This window comes from Orcinus orca, chromosome 1, assembly GCF_937001465.1.
Source record: "Orcinus orca chromosome 1, mOrcOrc1.1, whole genome shotgun sequence".
Classification (NCBI taxonomy): domain Eukaryota; kingdom Metazoa; phylum Chordata; class Mammalia; order Artiodactyla; family Delphinidae; genus Orcinus; species Orcinus orca.
In genome coordinates this window covers 193,696,549-193,714,958 of record NC_064559.1, presented here as the reverse complement: position 1 = coordinate 193,714,958, position 18,410 = coordinate 193,696,549, and the positions used below count along the sequence as shown (strand labels likewise).

The 18,410-nt window shown below is 50.7% G+C and overlaps 2 protein-coding genes and 1 pseudogene across 3 annotated transcripts in view; all 3 read left to right on the top strand.

Annotated features, from left to right (window-relative positions):
• The window catches only part of NCMAP (non-compact myelin associated protein), a 561,420-nt gene that overhangs the window by 14,651 nt on the left and 528,359 nt on the right, over positions 1-18,410 (top strand). Inside the window, exon 1 of one of the 2 annotated variants that reach the window (XM_033422557.2) lies at positions 7,407-7,835. The exons of the other annotated variant lie outside the window; for it this stretch is intronic. The gene's annotated coding sequence lies outside the window, so the exon portion shown is untranslated. Of the gene's footprint in view, positions 1-7,406; positions 7,836-18,410 lie in introns of those variants that run through there. 2 annotated transcript variants of the gene reach the window in all.
• LOC125960751 (eukaryotic translation initiation factor 5A-1-like) lies at positions 4,948-6,423 on the top strand (annotated as a pseudogene).
• On the top strand, positions 6,420-6,989 carry LOC101286525 (60S ribosomal protein L11-like). Its single transcript, XM_012531787.3, has one exon. It carries the CDS (start codon positions 6,452-6,454, stop codon positions 6,986-6,988), a length of 537 nt encoding a protein of 178 aa, XP_012387241.2. The 5' UTR covers positions 6,420-6,451; the 3' UTR covers position 6,989.

The window sequence follows — 18,410 nt, the reverse complement described above, 5'->3', positions numbered from 1 at the left end:
TTCAGAATCGACTGGCCTGCGTATATCTGCTTCCTCTTTTTTCCTGAATGAATCAGTGTGGACTTGTATGTCTCTGGATTCATGATCCTCTGTGCTTCATCTCCCCCTAAAATTGCCTTCTAACCCTACATGACATTTGTCTTGTTTCCCCAGCAACCATCTCAAATGCCATGAATAGCAGATTAAGGCTTTGAGGGCAGAGGTGAGAGACTACACGGTCCAGGCCAGGAGATGAAAACCCGGGGGCTCGAAGGCTGGTTTGCAGCAACACCCTCTGCTAACAAGAAAGGGAAGGTTAGCTTGGTGCATCTGAGTATTTTCTATGTGGAAAGAGCAGTTTTTTGTTATTTTTAAACCTCCTGGCGCTTAAGCATCCATATGGTACGTCTGAAACAGGGGTGGTTTGTTGGGTAATTTTATAAGCCATTTTCATTGACTTATAAAACTGTTTTACATAAATATCATCGTCTCTACAGAAAAAAAAAAGAACACGGAAAATCCCCACGCTCTATTTACATTCCACCAAATTCCCTTCAAATCTTAATAAGTACATGGACGTACCTTTTATATAGTTGTCAGAGTTTGCGCCTGCTGTTTTCATTTTCTATTTATACACTCTTATGTGAAAGCGTAACCTTATGTCTCCTCTACCCTCAACACTCTGCTTTACTTCTGACACTGCTGCCCACCACGTGCGTGGGGGGGTGCTGGAGGAGTGGGGTGGTCTTCTCAAGCAATTCTGTGACACCAGCTGGGTGTCCTACAATGTAACTTAATTCGGACTCCATCTACCTGGAGACAGCATCAGATCCCCCAGGCTAAGGGCTCAGTCCTACAAGACTGACCCTCACTTCAGATGCCAATCAAAGGTCCAGGTTATTACCTGTGCTTTTGATGACCTGGTATAAATCAGAGGTTCCCGTGACCCCCTCCTTGGGCTTGATTAATCTGTTAGAGTGGCTCACAGAACTCAGGCAAAGTTTACTTACTCGATTACTGGCTTATTACAAAGGATATTAAAGGATACGAATGAACAGCCATATGAAGAGATGCATAGCACGAGGTCCAGAAGGGTCCTGACCACAGAAGCTTCTGTGCCACCCTCCCAGCACATGGATGTATCCTTATTTGCCAACCGGGAGGCTCTCTGGATCCTACCCTTTGGGGTTTTTTATGGAGGCTTCCTTATATAGGGCACGACTGATTAAATCTTGGCCATTGATGATTGATTCAAACTCCAGCCCCTCTCCCCTCGCTGGAGGTTGTTCAGGGAGGGCTGCACTGAAAGTTCCAACCCTCTAATCACTTGGTTGGTCTGGCAACTAGCTCCCATCCTTAGGTTGCCTAGCGGCTTTCCAAAAATCACCCCATTAACATAAACTCAGGTGTGGTTGAAAGGGGTTTGTTGTGAATCACAGAAGACACTCGTTTCACTTTTATCACTCTGAAGCTATCTTAGGAACTGAGGATAAAAACCAAATATTATAATTAAAGATGCCCCTATGGCTCTAATCACTTAGGAATTACAGGGTTTGGGGAGCTGTGAGCCAGAAACCTTGGATGAAGACCAAAATACATATTTCTTATGTATCTCCACTGTTGGAAACACCTGAGTATTTACATGTCTGGTGCATCTGTTATGAAGCACAATTGGCTAGGCCATTCTCTGTCGCTTGGAATTGTGGTCATTTCTAGCTTTTACATGCAGAATCTCTCTCGATAATCCCTTTGCCCGGGGCGGCACCTTAGATGACCAGCTCCTGGTTTGCCCAAGGAATAAATCAAGGCCAGTGGGTCAGGCAGGTTCTGGACTGGGAGCTAGGGGACCTCTGCCTTTACCTGGGCACGTTTCCCCACCTCCCCGGGCTCACACTCTGTGGATGTAAGATCCGGGGGTGACCTGAAGGTCTCCGAGTTGCATCCAGCTCAGCAGAAGGAGGGTCAGGGATTCTGGTCACGGGAGCTTCCACTGCTCAGGGCATGAATTGACTCGGCAGCAAACAAGCCACCACATGGCCTTCTTTGAACCTTCCTCTCCATCAGCAATTCCCGTCTGCCTGTCCTCCAGAATATATCCCAAATCTGATCACTTCTCTCCTTTTCCACTGCCACCCCCTGTTCCACACCTCCCTCCTACCTGGGCTCCCTTGATCTGTTCTTCTCAGCCAGCCACAGTGGTCTATTTTTTTTTGGCCACGCTGCGCAGCTTGCAGATTCTTAGTTCCCTGACCAGGGATTGAACCCACGTCCTCAGCAGTGAACGTGCAGAGTCCTAACCACTGGACTGCCAGGGAACTGCCCAGAGTGGTCCGTTAAAAACATAGGTCAGATCAGGCCATTGCCTTTCTTAAACCCTCCCATGATTTTCCATGGTTCTTGAAATGAGATCTGAACTCCTCACTCTGACCTCTAAGACCTCACGAGATCTGACCGCTGCCTGATTCTGACCTCATGCTGTCCACTCTGCCCTCTACCCCCACTCTGGTCCACCATACTGGCCTTATGGGCTTTCCCTCCATCCAGAATGCTCCCCAGCCCCAGCCTCTCCCACACCTGCCTGCTTGTCCTTTAGATCTCAGCTCACCCGTCTTCTCCCAGCAGATGGTCCTTGCCCTTCCCTCCTTTTCTGAAGGAGCCCCTACCCTCCCATGGATAATGATCAAAGACAGCATGTTATTTCCTTTGTAGAACTTTTCACAGACTGTCTTTCTCTTGTGTTACCATCTTTTGTGCTTGGGTATCAGCTGTCCTCACAGCCCCACTGGAAGGTGAGGTCTACTGGCTGGGGCAGGGCCCCCACTGACTCTGCCCCACCTTGCAGAGTGCCTGGCCTGTAGTGAACATTCAGGAGGACTTAATGAATAAATAAACTGAGAGATGAAGGTTACCTAGAGCCTTTTTATGCCTCTGCCTCACTGAGCTTGGCTGGTGTGTCTGACCCTGGTCAATTCCTTATGGGGGAGGCTGGTGAGAGGAAGAGTTGTTACCGAACTGAACCCGGGTCTGCTCAGTTGACACCAGCAAAGCCAATCTACTGGGTTGTGGTGAAGGAAAGTACAGTGTTTATTGCAGGGCATTAAGCAAGGAGAACGGGCGGCTAGTACTCAAAAGACCTGAACTACCCTGGCCTTCAGGCAAGGGTTTTGAAAGTAGCATTAGGGGTAGGGCTGCAGGGTACATGATCAGCTCGTGGACATTCTTCTGATTGGCTGCTGGTGAGGTGATGTTTTTCAAATCTCAGTCGTCAGCCTTCTGGTTCCAAGCCGTCTGAGGTCTATGTCCCTGTGGTCAGCATGTAGTCACCATGCTCCAGCAGGTGAGACGGGGTCTTAGTTTCTGTAGGACAACTCAAGGATCTGTGTCAGATTGTTATCTATATCCCTTCGGGAGGAACTAGGAGTCCTTTGACTCTATTTTCTAATCATTAACTGCTTGAGTCTGCTCTTTGGAGCCCAGGGAAGGCCAAACAAGAAGTGGGGGACACGGACGGACTTGTACCAGGGAAGGCCCTACAGGGTCCTGTTTGGTTTCAGAGTTTCATTCCCGAATCCCTCATGGAGGTGTGTGCAAAGCCATTCTGACATGGCAGGTGTCCTATGGCTTGGTTGGCCTGGGTTAAGGGAGAAAGCAGAAGGTGGGGTAGAGCCATGGATGATAGAAGGCTGAAGACCACTGAATTCCTCAGAGGGGGACCTAACAGAGATGCTAGGTCCCCTTTGTGTTGGCGTGTCTACCTCCCCAGCGCCTACCACTTAGCATAATAATTCTTCCATTTATCTAGACTTTTATAAGCATTATCGCATTTTTAATTCTCACCACAACTATACTGAGGGAAGTATACTATCTTCATCCAACTGAAAGAAACTGAGTCTCAGAGAGGTTAAAAACAACAACAACAACAACAAAAACCCTGCTCCTGGGCTTCCCTGGTGGCGCAGTGGTTGAGAGTCCGCCTGCCGATGCAGGGGACACAGGTTCGTGCCCCGGTCCGGGAAGATCCCACATGCCGTGGAGTGGCTAGGCCCGTGAGCCGTGGCCGCTGAGCCTGCGCGTCCGGAGCCTGTGCCCCGCAACGGGAGAGGCCACAGCAGTGAGAGGCCCGCGTACCGCAAAAAAACAAAAACAAAAAAACCCTGCTCCTGCCTTGCAATTAGTAAGCAATTGAGTCAGGATTTGAACTTGAGACCATCCGACTACAGAGCCCTTGACCCCATGCACAACCCGGCGAGAGCTTCTGGAAGTATCTTGAAGTGGTCTCATAGATCTCGGGTCTCAGGACCAGAGCAATCTCCCACGGGGCCCTCTCTGCCTTCTGCCTTCCTTCACAGCCCCTGCTTTGTGGACAGATCTGCGTCTCCCACCACAGAGAAGCTCTTTGAAGCCAAGGGTTGTGTCTCATGTATTTGGTGAGAAGTAGAATCACAGGCTGCTCTCACTTTCCAGGACAAACTCACGCCCTGGGGCTGCTCTCGCCTTCCGAGATGGACAGCATTCTGCCTTTGGAATGTGTATCTCTCTCAATAAACCTTTCACTTAAAAAAAAAAAAGTAGAATCACAGAATTACACTTTTTTTTATTGAAGTACAGTTGATATACAATATTATATAAGTTACAGGTGTACAATGTAGCGAGTCACAGAATTTCACTTCTTAATCAGTCCTTGTTAATAAACACCACCTGAGCTGCCTGTTAAAACACAGTGGGCTCTCTCTGTTTTCAGCCAACTTGGGAGGAAGTTATCAAGGCTTTGACAGCATCTCACAGGCACCAGTGACAAAGCATTAAGCCCCAAACCAAACACTTTCTAGAAATAATTTGAAAATACAATGGGGAAACCTGGCTGTACTCTTGATTCTGTCGCTCCCCTGCTGTGTGATTTTGGGCAACTTACCTCTGCTTCCTGGGCCTCAGTTTCCTGTTTGTAAACGGGGAGATCCCCTAAGAGACCCCCTAAGATCTCTCCTCTCTTTTTATAAATATTAATGGAGGGCCCATCGTGTGCCCGGGATAGAGTGCTGGGCTCCAGGGATCCAGCCGTAAACCAGTCTGATGCCAGAAACTGCAGGATTCTACAGGGCGGAGTTTTTGACATTTGCTAGCCGGCAAACCTCCTGGTGTAAGATTCTGTGATTGTCTAGACCCCAACCTCCCCGCAAAGCCTTCCATCAAATCAGCACAATCCCACTTAATTAAGACCCGTGTGCAGCAGCGGCGGCGGCAGCGGGCTCTGAGGCAGCGGTTGGGCTCGCCGCGAGTGAACGGGGTCGAGTCAGTGCATTCGCGCGAGCTGGAATCGAAGCCTCTTAAAATGGCAGATGATTTGGACTTCGAGACAGGAGATGCAGGGGCCTCAGCCACCTTCCCAATGCAGCGCTCAGCTTTACGTAAGAATGTCTTTGTGGTGCCCAAAGGCCGGCCATGTAAGATTGTGGAGATGTCAGCCTCCAAGACGGGCCAGCACGGCCATGCCAAGGTCCATCTGGTTGGTCTTGACATCTTTACTGGGAAGAAATATGACGATATCTGCCCATCAACTCATAATATGGATGTCCCCAGCATCAAAAGGAACGATTTCCAGCTGATTGCATCCAGGATGGGTATCTATCACTGCTCCAAGACAGCGGGGAGGTGCGAGAGGACCTCCGTCTGCCTGAGGGAGATCCTGGCAAGGAGATTGAGCAGAAGTACGACGGTGGAGAAGAGATACTGATCACGGTGCTGTCTGCCACGACAGAGGACGCAGCTGCTGCAGTCAAGGCCATGGCCAAATAACTGGCTCCCAGGGTGGCTGTGGTGGCAGCAGTGATCCTCCAGCCTGCAGAGGCCCCCTCCCCGAGCCTGGCCCAGCTCTGGCCCTGCCCTTGGCTGGACTCCTCCCACACAATTTATTTGACATTTTATTTTGGTTTCCCCTACACCCTCAGTCTGCCGGGGAGCCCCTGCCCTTCACCCTGCTCCCTTGGCCAGGAGTGAGTGAACCACGGCCTTGGTGAAGCTGCCCCTCCTCTTCTCCCCTCGCACTACAGCCCTGGTAGGGGAGACCGGGCGGGTGCTGCTTGTGGTTTAGGTTTGTTTTGTTTTGTTTTGTTTTTTAATTCAATCTGGAATCAGAAAGCTGTGGATTCTGTGCCCTTCCCCCACTCATCCCTGGTCTGGTCCCTTATTCCCCAATAGCCCTTTTTCCCAAGCACCACCCCCACAGACTGGGGACCAGCCCCCTCCCCTGCCTATGTCTCTCCCCAAATCCCTTTAGATGGGAAGGGAAGAGGAGGAGAGGGGAGGGGACCTGCCCCCTCCTCAGGCATCTGGGAGGGCCCTGCCCCCATGGGCTTCACCCTTTCCTGCGGGCTCTCTCCCCGACACATTTGTTAAAAATCAAACCTGAATAAAACTACAAGTTTAATATGAAAAAAAAAAAGAGAAGTCTCACTTTCTCTTCCTGTTTCCCGTCATGGCGCAGGATCAAGGGGAGAAGGAGAACCCCATGCGGGAACTTCGCATCCGCAAGCTCTGCCTCAACATCTGCGTGGGGGAGAGTGGAGACAGGCTGACCCGGGCAGCCAAGGTGCTGGAGCAGCTCACAGGCCAGACCCCTGTGTTCTCCAAAGCTAGATACACCATCAGATCCTTTGGCATCAGAAGAAATGAAAAAATTGCCGTCCATTGCGCAGTCCGTGGGGCCAAGGCAGAAGAAATCCTGGAGAAAGGTCTGAAGGTGCGAGAGTATGAGTTAAGAAAAAATAACTTCTCAGACACTGGGAACTTTGGATTTGGGATCCAAGAACACATCGATCTGGGGATCAAATATGACCCAAGCATTGGTATCTACGGCCTGGACTTCTGTGTGGTGCTGGGTAGGCCAGGTTTCAGCATCGTAGACAAGAAGCACAGGACAGGCTGCATTGGGGCCAAACACAGAATCAGCAAAGAGGAGGCCATGCGCTGGTTCCAGCAGAAGTATGATGGGATCATCCTTCCTGGCAAATAAATTCCCGTTTCTATCCAAAAGGCTCATAAAAAGTTCTCAGTGAAATGTAAAAAAAAAAAAAAAAAAAAAGTTGCAGTGGTTAAGAATCCGCCTGCCAATGCAGGGGACACGGGTTCGAGCCCTGGCCTGGGAAGATCCCACACGCCACAGAGCAACTAAGCCCGTGCGCCACAACTACTGAGCCTGCGTTCTAGAGCCCATGAGCCACAACGACTGAGCCCGTGTGCTGCAACTACTGAAGCCCACGTGCCTAGAGCCTGTGCTCCGCAACAAAGAGAAGACACCGCAATGAGAAGCCCGCGCACCGCAGGGAAGAGTAGCCCCTGCTCACTGCAACTACAGAAAGCCCGCGCACAGCAACGAAGACCCAGTGCAGCCAAAAAAGAAAAGGCTATAAATATTATAAATTAAAAAAAAAAAAAGACACCTACACAAACCCCCTGCAGCTCACACCCGGCCTGGTTTATTTGTAAGGCCCCTTCTCCCCTTCTGCCCTGGCAGAAGTCTGACCTGGGAGACGTGGCCTTGGTGCGCTGAGCGCCTGGGGGTGGGGGTGGGTGTGCCAGAATTGGAATCTCAAGAAGGACTCAGGCCAGGAGAAGCGCGAGGACACTGCGATGAGGCGCCGCCCAGCCAGCGTCCCGAGGCGCCCCCAGCGTCCTGACGCCCCCAGGACGGCCCCCGAGGCAGGGACCGTGGGGGCAAGTCGGCCCCTCCCCGGGATCACCTGCACGGGGCGGGGCGGAGCCGGGGGCTGGATCCCGGACGGCCGGAGCCGGGGCTGCTGTGGTGGCACCGGCGGGAGGCGGAGCGGGCGGCGGCCGGAGCGCAGGGCTCCCCCGAGCAGGTAGGAGGCGCGGGACGCCGGGGACGCCGGGTCTGCGGGGGGCACGGGCGGCCCGGCTCAGGCTCAGCGGCTCGCTGTCCACCTGCCGCGCTCCGCGGAGGGGTGACGGGAGAGGGAGAGTGAGGAGTTCCCAGTCCCACCCCCACCTGCGTTGGAAGGGGTGCCTGGGGTCTGCGCGCGAGGGCGGTGGGCGGTGGCCGGGGTGGAGGGAGGGATATCGGTCACCTTTTGCGGGTTTTGGAAATGGGGATGGGGCATGCGTACAGGTGCCCGGAGTGCCGAGCAAGCTCGGCCCTCGCGGAGAAGTGCCCCGAGCGCCAGCCTGCGTTTGGGGGGTTGATATTACGGGCATCCAGCAGGCAGGTCGTTTCCTTGTCCCACCCCTCTCACCAAGCCTCCGGCTAAGGGTCCGAGACTCCCCGGAAGAAAAGGGAGCGGACTCGGCCAGCCAGGAGGTAAAGGGATTTTGAACCACTCAGGACCTGTGTTGGCTTCATCTGTGAAATGGGCGTCTGAATGGGTGAGCCCTGTGCGGAGACCCCTCCAGGAGGAAGATCTGCGATGAAAACCCACAGCAGGGGGAGAAAACCAGTGTTCTAGCTCAGATCAGCAAACTCAGCAGCTCCCGGGTGGCTCACTGGACTAGCTGCTCCAGAGGAAAGAGGTGGGGACACGTTCTGTGGGCTGGATATCTGGCAGGAGGAGGACATGGGTGTGTCAAATACTAGAGCAGGCTTAGAGGGACCAAGGAAGCCGTCTAGTTTGGGACGAGGATCTGGAGGGGTGCCTGGAGGAGGTGGGATTGAGTAGGGGTGGGAAAGAAAGCATAGTGCTGGTGCTTTAGAATCAGTCAACCTGGGCATTGGAATCTCTGCCTTGCCCCTTAGGTGGCCAATAACTTAGTCTTGGGCAGGACCCTGCATTTCTCTACAGTTCCCTTTGCTCCGTAATTGAAACAATTTCTTTGACAGAGTGTCGGGTAGTCCATATAAAGTGCTTAGTACAAGGTCTGTATATTATAGGCACTCCGTAAATATAAGCTGTTAATTTCCACTAGACTGTAGCTTCTTTTTTTAATACATAAATTTATTTATTTATTCATTTATTTAATTTTTGGCTGTACTGGGTCTTCGTTGCTGCACGCCGGTTTTCTCTAGTTGCTGAGAGTGGGGGCTACTCTTTGTTGCCATGGCTTCTCTGTTGCGGAGCGCGGGCTCTAGGTGCGTGGGCTTCAGTAGTTGTGGCACGTGGGCTCAGTAGCTGTGGTGCGTGGGCTTAGTTGCTCCGCGGCATGTGGGATCTTCCCGGACCAGGGCTTGAACCTGTGTCCCCTGCATTGGCAGGCGGATTCTTAACCACTGCGCCACCAGGGAAGCCCTAGGCTGTAGCTTCTTGGGGGCAGGGGCCATGTCTATTTGGTTCACGATTATATGGTGCCTGGCATATAGTAGGTCTCACTACATATTGGTTGAATGAATGAACAATGAATGAGTATGTAGTACAAAGTTGGCATGTGGTAAGTAGTCAATAAATAGCAGTGAATTTAGAGATGATCAGATCCTAACAGATGGGATGATGTAGGAGACGGTTGTTTAGGTGGATGGAGCAGTGTAACAGATTAAGATAAGCCCAGAGTAACAGATTTGGGGCACCCCTTCTTATGGGGGGCAGGGGAGTAATATGATAAGCTCATCCAGAGCACAGAGGTAGGGAGGGCACACAAAATCCTGGAATCCTGAGTCCCAGCAGCCACATGGGCGTAGATGAAGGGGCTGGGACTCTAGGTAGGTCAAATACCTTTCTCACATCCTCTAAGTGTCCACCTCCAAATTACAGGGGTAAGGGGCGGCGGGGAAGACACAGCAAAGGACTGTGGGTACCTGATGGGAACAGAAGATGAAAAGGGAAAGGGACTCCCATGGCCCCTTCATGGGGGTGGGACATTCCTCACCTTGTCCTGCTGTCTCCTGGCTGGTGGTGAGGTAGCTGAAGGGGGCAGTGTGGTACCAGGCGGGCCAACTACTGTGTGTGTGCTGAGCCAGGCTCACAGTGAGTTGGGCTAGGGGAACGTGTTGGGTCTCTGGGGGAATCTGCTGCAGTGGATTCAAAGCTTATCCCCGTGGCCGGTTCGCACACCCGTTATCACCCCTGTGGACAGTGGCCACTGATGCCTCGGGCTGGGAGGGAGCTATGTCCTTGAGGTGGAGCCACTCTTAGCAAAGTTAGGGACCTTCAGCCTGTCTGACATCCTGGCAGGCAGCCTCATTGGGTTTCCATCTCCCTGTGGTGACTAGGAGTCCGTGAGAAGCAAAGATCTGAAGTGGAGGTGAGAGATTTGGGGGAACACATCAAGAGGAGATGGGAGGCACTGTATTCCTCAAAAGAGCCGAGTTCAAAGCTTCTCCTTTTAGCACTTTCCATAACTGCTCCTAATCATTTAATGTCTGTGTTTCCCACCGACTGTAAACTCTATGGGAACAGGGAGCAAGCCTGCCTCCTTCCTTGCTGCATCCCCACCTACGACAGTGTCCGGCACGTGGTGGGCACTCAGTGAATGTCTGTGGGATGCACAAACCTGGGCTGAGGACTGGGGCTCTTGGCGCTGAGAGAGGAGAGCACCCCCTGACAGAACTGATGTAAGCACCACAAGTTCTTTTTCCCCTGTCTGATCCCTACCCCACAGCTTGAAGGGTACGTCTCCCCCTGTCACAGGTTCTGTGCCTCCACCCTCTCTCCTGCCACCATCTGCGTCTTTTCTCAGGGAAGAATCCACTGCTAGTAGACATTTACACCTCAGGGGTAGGCCTAGGCACTTTGCTGCTGCTCCCAGCCCTACTGCCCTTGACAGTCAGACCCCCGGGGCTTTGAGAGGAGGAAGGCAACATCCAGGCTGATCCCCATCCCATTGCTCCTGGGGCTCAGGGTCACAGAAGGTAGGAGCTACAGAGACCCTTAAAGGTAACAGAGGGCTCCCTCCATTTAAAGGTGAGAAGACGGGTCCGGAGAGGATGAGATACACTCGGTCAATGGAGGGTTAGGGGAGACCTCAAGTCTCCTAGTCCAAGTGCTTTGTCACTACAGTGGGCTTTGAGAGTCTCTGAGATTTGTAAATCCTGCAACATTTCTCCTTACTTTCCAATCTTCCAATAAAATGGAATGGAAGATTAAAAAAAGAATGGTAAAGTGGATTTAAGTTGCCCAATAAACCTTTTAATTAAAAAAAAAACCTCATATGATGAAAATAGACCCCAAATTATGTATGTTCACTTTACTTTTTAAAAGATGTATGTTTGATATTGGAGAAAAATAATCTAAAATAGGAACCTCTCTAAACTAGGCTAAGTATTACTGGCCAGCAGTGCCTGTGTTAAGATGCCCCCTGCATGCTGCCATGCGAGCGCCTCTGAAGGCAGCCCAGGAGCAGCGGCGTGTTTGTTTCTCCTGGACAACCTCCAAGCGCCGAGCGCACCGCCCTGTTGGGCTCCCCATCTCCATCCATCTGGCCTCCTGATGCAGTCATTGACATCTGGGCTTCTGGCATCCCGCACTTTGCTTTGGGATCTGGTAGGGTGGATCCCTCTTTGCCTTCTTTCAGAGGAATTCCTTATCAGGAGGAAAGATCCTCGGTGGGCAGGAGGGGGCAGGAAGAGGGGAAGGGGACTGTGCCAAGGCAGGAGCCTGCCAGCAGGTCTCTGGATTCCTGAGCAGGGCTGGGTGTAGGTAAGAGTTGAGGGGGCAGGGCCAGTGGCAGCTGGGCTGGAACCTATCATGTGGTTTGAAACTCCTGGGGGTGCTGGCTGCAGTTTGGCCTAAGGAAGGAGAAGAGGGTGTGCAAGTCTCTAAGACAGAGAGGCCCGTTCTTCAGCCAGCTTCCAGGCCTGTTGTGAGGGGCCTCCTGCCTGGGCCAGATACTCCTGAGCTGTTGGGGCCCTCAGTGGGGCTGCCAGATCCTATGGTACGTCCCGGGCAGCTTCAGGAGGTGGAGGGGACGGTCTTAGAAGCTCCTGGCATCTCAAGGAGCCGTGCAGACCCTGGACTGCCAGCACACCTCGCTCCATCCAGGGCAGCCTCAGCCAGCAGTGAGGCTGGGGCACAGAGCAGGCACACAGGCCTCTGCTTTTGAGCTGTGGGATCTTGGTCAAGCCCCATCGCCTCTCTGAGCCTCAGTTTCCCAATGTATTAAAGAGGATACTATCCGCAGTCCTCCCTTAATAAATATTAGTTTCCCTTCCCCTTCAGAGAAGCTTGTGTCTTGGGACCTGTCGAGCCAACTTTTAGGGCCAACAAGCCTCAGGATTTTTCAGTTCCTCCAGAATCCATTCATCATTCATTCACTCACTCATTCTCCAAGGCTAACACCTGCCTCGGGCCTGCGCTGGAAATTCAGCTCTTTTTCCTGCTGTTTGGTTTCTGGCAGACTCCGGCACACATGGCCTGGCCTTGAAGCTTCCATCTGTTCCTCCACTGGCGATGATCTCTTTCAGTCTGTCGTGCAAAATAAAAAGCAATTGTGTAACTTGTTCCCCTGCTGCTGTCCCTAATCCCCTAACCCTCCTCCAAGTTCCCTAAGGTTTTAGCCTGCAGGTCTCAGAGGGAAATAAATGGTTAACGACTGCTTGCTGAGAGCCTGTGTTTGCTGGTGCCCACACAGCGCTAAATGCTCCACATGCCTCAGTCCCTTTAACACCCACGGCAGCCCAGGAAGTGAGTAGTATTATTCCCTTGGTCCCTGCTAAGGTTCAGAGACCACTTGCTGGTGGTCCCAGAGCTTACCAGGGATGCAATTTTGCCTTCGTGGACCCCTTCCTCCCTAAAACATATCAACAGTTATATTAATGACTGCATTGGTGTATTAAAACATTTTCTTCAACCTAAAAGTTCCTGTTTTCTTCTGATTTTGACAGAAATGAGAACATTTTTGTGAGCCCCGGAAAGTATTGTGAGCCCTGGCACTGTCTCCTGGGCCCAGGAGAGATGCAGGCCCTGAGGCTAGGGAGGAACAAGGCTGAGATTCCCGCCCACGCTGCCGTGGAAGTTCTAACCTCCTCTCTGTACTGCCCTTTAGTAATTAAAAAAAAAAAAAGAACAAGCAAGAAACTGTAGAAAAGGGACTAGTTATCTGAAATCTTAATGCCTATGGTGGTATTAATAGTTGTCTCTGGAAAATGTAACTTGGATTTTTTATTCACCTCCCCACCAAACTCCCACCTTCTGCCTCGCTACTTCTTGTTTTGTTTTTTTTTTTGCGGTACGCGGGCGTCTCACTGTTGTGGCCTCTCCCGTTGCGGAGCACAGGCTCCGGGCGCGCAGGCTCAGCGGCCATGGCTCACGGGCCCAGCTGCTCCGCGGCACGTGGGATCTTCCCGGACCGGAGCACGAACCCGTGTCCCCTGCATCGGCAGGCGGACTCTCAACCACTACGCCACCAGGGAAGCCCCTCGCTACTTCTTGACCAAAACTTTTCAAAGAGCCAAGACCACTCTATCCTCTTTTGTGGAAATTCTAGACACCCCGTCTTGGCCTTCTATCCAGTCTCAGACCTAAAGGGTGACTGGTTTACCCAGAGGACAAAAGGGGATTCATTTATTTTATGGGAGCAGCTCCAAGTTCCTACCTAATCCCCAGAAACATTATCATTGGTCATAGTAATAATAACAACAGTAATTCATATTTTTGAGAGCTCTCAATGTGCTGGGCATTTGCTAATCACTTGGCATGAACTGTCTCATCTCCATTTTACAGATGAAGAAACTGAGACTTAGGAAGACTAAGTGAGGTGCCCAAAAGGAGGTGCCAAGATAGGGACCTTAGTAGGGAACTAAGCTGAGTCTGCTAGACCGTTGTAGTTACCGAGTCCAAGCTCTCTCTGCTCGCTGCACGACAGGCCAATAAATCGGAGACATTGAGGTGAGGAATAACGACTTTATTCAGAAAGCTGGCAGACCGAGAAGATGGCAGACAAATGTCTCCGAAAAACCAACTTATTGGGTTCCGATGCCATTTTCTTTTATAGAACAGAGAGGGGAAGGAGGTGAGGAAGTAAAGTAAAAAGGCCATAAGATTTGCAGATGCCCCTGGAATGGCCAGCCTCGGTGACCAGACGTGTTAATTTCTTCTTTCTTGCAGCCATCCACAGGTGGACAGCGCGGGGATGTTTCCCTGAACAAAGGCACTTTGGTTTAACATTCAGGAAGAGGGGCAGGGTTCCCCAAGGCAGGCCATTATGTATAGACAATATCCTTTTAATGAACAAAAGCAACTGAAAGCAAAGGTTAAAGTAAAAGAAACAGATCCAATCTGTAGTCAGATTTAGCTCTTCCCTGTTTCATTTTCAGAGCATGACCTCCACGAGGGCAGGGTCCATTTCCCACCGTCTCCCGGTCGCCCAGCACAACTTTAAGTGTGGAAAGACACACTTTCAGTGTGGAATGAATGAATGGTGGACTGACCTCTCCACTGTCCTGCTCTCTAGGACGCTTACCCACTTCCTGTCCCTGCTCCTTGTCTTGGGACAGTCACTACCTCCTGCCTCTGTAGTGCAGAAGTTGGCAGCTACAGCCCTGGGGGGAGTCTGGGGCAGCTCAAAGCCCTGCTGGAATAAGGGACTGATCAAAGCAGGACAAGCTTCAGGCATTCACTCCCCCATCAATGCCCATCCAACCCCACCACCCACCCCAGCCTGTGGCATCCCTGCAGTCTACCTCCTGCCAAGTCTGCTTCTCCCTGGAACTCCAAGGTGAAGCCTGACAGACACACAGGCAGAGTGCCAACAGGAAGGAGGTGGCTGAGGGAGTCTGTGGCTCTCTGGCCTGGGGCTCATCTTTTTTCCTCTTAATGCCTTTGGCTCTCCCCCAGGGCACATTACCAGACTAAGAGCAAATACCCCCAGGGGGACATGAATTCACCCACGAAAATAATCAGATGCCCTAGAAGTACAACTACTATACAAGAAAGACAATAAATCAAGCTGCATATGTCATCTAAAGCAGAATGATTGAAGTAGATGGACCAAGATTTTGAAGTAAAGCACGATAATTATGCCTAAAAAGATAAGGGAAGACATTTGTAAAATAACGCAAGGACAAGAAGTCCAGGAGAGAACCAAGGCAAAAGATTAGCTCTGAAAGATATACTCTTGAAAGTAAAGGACACAATAGATGGTATAAATATCAGGTTGGATACAAGTGAACTAACAACTAACTAGTAAAGAGGAAAATCAGATTGAGAACTGTCCCAGGATGCAGGAAAAGACAAAGAGAGAACAAATGAAAAAGAAAACCTAAGAGATGGTGGGTAGAAGTAGGTGTCGCTAAAGGAGAGAAAAAGAAAAATGGAGAATAGGGAAGAATTGAAATAATGGAGATGAAATGTTCCAGAATTAAAGGAAAATGAATGAACTCAGATTGAAAGGACTCATGGAGTAGCCAACAGTAGAAATAAAGAAAAATCCACACAAAGATATCATGGTAAAGTCGAGAATATGACGGACAAAGAGGAAGGACAAAGAAATAGCATCTCTTACAAAGGGCCAAGAATCAGATTGACATTATACATCTCAGTAACAGCACTTGATCCAGGAAATCAGAGTAATGTTATTATAAGAATTGAAAGAAAAGAACCCTTTCAATCCAGAATTTTAAAGCCAGCCAAATTGTCATTCAAACATGAGGTCATACTAAAAATATTCTTAGGCAAATAAAGCCTTAGAAGGTGGAATACACAGAGACCCACATTGAAAATACTCATGAAGGAAATACCTAAATAATAAAAGAAACAAGTCCAGGACGTGCTGCAAGAGCAATGGGAAGTCAGGGTGTTTAAGTCAGGGGTCAGTGCAAGAAACAGAAGCAGAACTCGGCATTTTCGGTAGGAAGGGATTTTATGCACCTCATTCTTTTAAAATATTGGAAAGGCTGGAGGCTTCCAAAACAATACAGAACTGGCCAGACTGGAGAGCTGTGGCACCTGCCGTAATCAGGAAAGTGAAGGAATCACAAGGGCTGCCGGGAGCTGTTGAATTTAAAGATACACAACCATGGCCATGTGATCCAGGAATCCGGAAGCTGGTATGCTGTAACTACCCAGATTCTGGAACTCAGAGTCTGGCTACAACACTTGCTCATCTTTTTAACGGAGGACCAGTCTTGGGCCCAGACACTTTGGGAGGTAACACTGTCCAGCTAGAGTTTAATGACATTGATCCGTTTCATCTATTTTATTTTGGTACTTTCTGTTGATGGCAAGTGACATTGGTTTTCCATTTTCAGAAATGATAGAACATTTCTGTTTAGAGCACACTTTTAAATGTTTTAAAGGAAAAGTAGGTCCAGGGATCTCACTGCAAAGCCATTGTGATTGGTGCAGACAATTATTATAAGTAGTCAGAGGTGGAAGAGGTGACCTAGGGAGGAGGGGACAGTTGGGTCTCATGACAGAGGAAGGTTTAGATTGGTGTAGTACTGGGAAAATAGTACTGGGAAGATAGCACTGGAGCAAAGGCCAGTGTGCTGATTATCTATCCCTGTGTAACCAACTACTCCAAGACTTAGTGCCTTGATGCTGTCTGTCGCGTGGTCTCGGTCAGATCTTCGCATCTGAAGGCTCAGCTGGCCTGGGCGCCCCCAGTGGCTCACTCACGTGGCTGCCTAGTGACACTTGGCTGTCAGTTTTGAGCACAGCTGGGGCTGTCAGCTAGCACATCTACCTGTGGCCTCTGCACGTGCCTTGGGCTCCTCACAGCATGTCAGCTGGGTTCCAAGAAGGAGGTTTCCAGGAGCAGGCATTCTGAGAGGCAGGAAGCAGAAGCTGCCACTGAAGGGCTATACATGGAACTTCCGGTGTCACTTCTACCATATTCTAGTGGTCCCAGCAGTCATAGGGCCCACCTAGATTCAAAGGAGTGGAGAAATAGACTCTTCAGTGGTGAGCAGTGGGATGGGAAATACTGTGCAGCTAGCTTCCCAGTGCCGGGAAGCATGGGTGAGTTTAGGAGACAGGAAGTCACTCATTCCCTGCCTAGGGCCGGGGAGAAAAGGAGGAGACAGGTGCTGGTGGATAAACCTGGAAAAGTTTCATGGATACCTTAGTTGATGAGACGAAGAATTAGGGCTTTATTCTGTAGCCAGCCAGAAGCGGTTGATGGTATTGGAATGAAGGAGAGACACCATGCAGAAAGCCAAGGTCTCAGCAATTCTCTCTGCAACGAGTGGGTCCCCAGGGAAGAAGGCTGGTAGCTTCTGTTCCTTTACAGTAGAATATCCCAGCAGCACGATGGAGTGAAAAAACACATTGCCCCCAATCCACTAAGCATTTGTTAGACAGTTATCGTATGCCAGGTGCATGACCAGGCCAGGCATTGTGGAAGTAAGTCTACAATTCATAAACCACTGGACTATCCTGCCAATTCCAGTATTTCTACCTTCATTCTGTAGCTTCTAGATCTCCTCTTGGACTCCTCATGGACCCAAAATCTTTTGCTAGGACAAGTGTCCTGGGTTTGGACTAAAAAATTATGGTGCAGGTCCAAGTCCAAGCCCCTTAAGCCCCCAGAAGAGGGTGTGGCTTACCCCTGGAGTCAGCATGGAGCTGAGCGAGGGCCTCTGAGGGTTGGCAGCAGAGCTCAGGGAGCCAGAGCCCAGAGCGTTCAGTGTATGTTCAAAGCCAGCCCATCCTAGGGCATCTGCGAAAGCCCATCTCTTCCACGCAGCCTCTCTGTGTGCATGAATTCACGCCCCATGAAGCTCCTAGAATAGAAGGGAGGACAGACCTGTCTACTAATTACAACACTTTCATATGATAAATGCTGTAAGCAAAGTACCGATGAGATGCTGTGACGTCTCAGAAGACATCGACCTACTTGAGATTGGCGGGGTTGCTTTGGGCAGGTCTTGGAGAAGGAAAGCAGCGTTTATCAGTGCCCACTATGCATGAGGCACTCACTTTCCTAGAGGCTTGACATGCATTGCTAAATGACTTATGCATGCAAAACCTTCACACGTTTATGCGATAAGGCTAAGTAATTGGCACTTATTAACAATTGTTATCTCATTTGATTGTTGCAACCAGGAAAAAGACAGGAATCACCAAGCCCAGTTTACAGATGAGGAAACAGGCCCAGAGAGATTAAGTCACAGGCCCAAAGCCACTCAGGCCGGAATTCAAGCCCATGTCTGACTCCAAACCCCACACCTCTGTCCCCCCCACCATACCACCATTTTGAGGGAAGGGGAGGACTTCCCGGGAGAGGAACAAATCCTGTTGCGGGGCGTTGGGAACTCAGTAGTCCCAAAGAGCCAGGGTTCGTAGTGTGTGGGTTCCAAGATGGGATGGGGGAGAAGGCAGGAGAGAGAGCTTTGAATGCCAGGCCAGGGTGCAGGGAGAAGGCTGGATTCTCTCCCCAGGGAAGGTCCTGCCACTCCCTAGCTCACACTGTAATCTCTCCTCCCAGATCACTCGTCGCCTGAAGTCCACGTCCTTCAAGTCAGGGCTAGGCCTGGAACACGGTCTCCTGACTCCCAGCCCAGAGCTTACTCTTCACCCAGCTTCCTCCTTGTCATGGCCTCCCTTTCAGGCTGT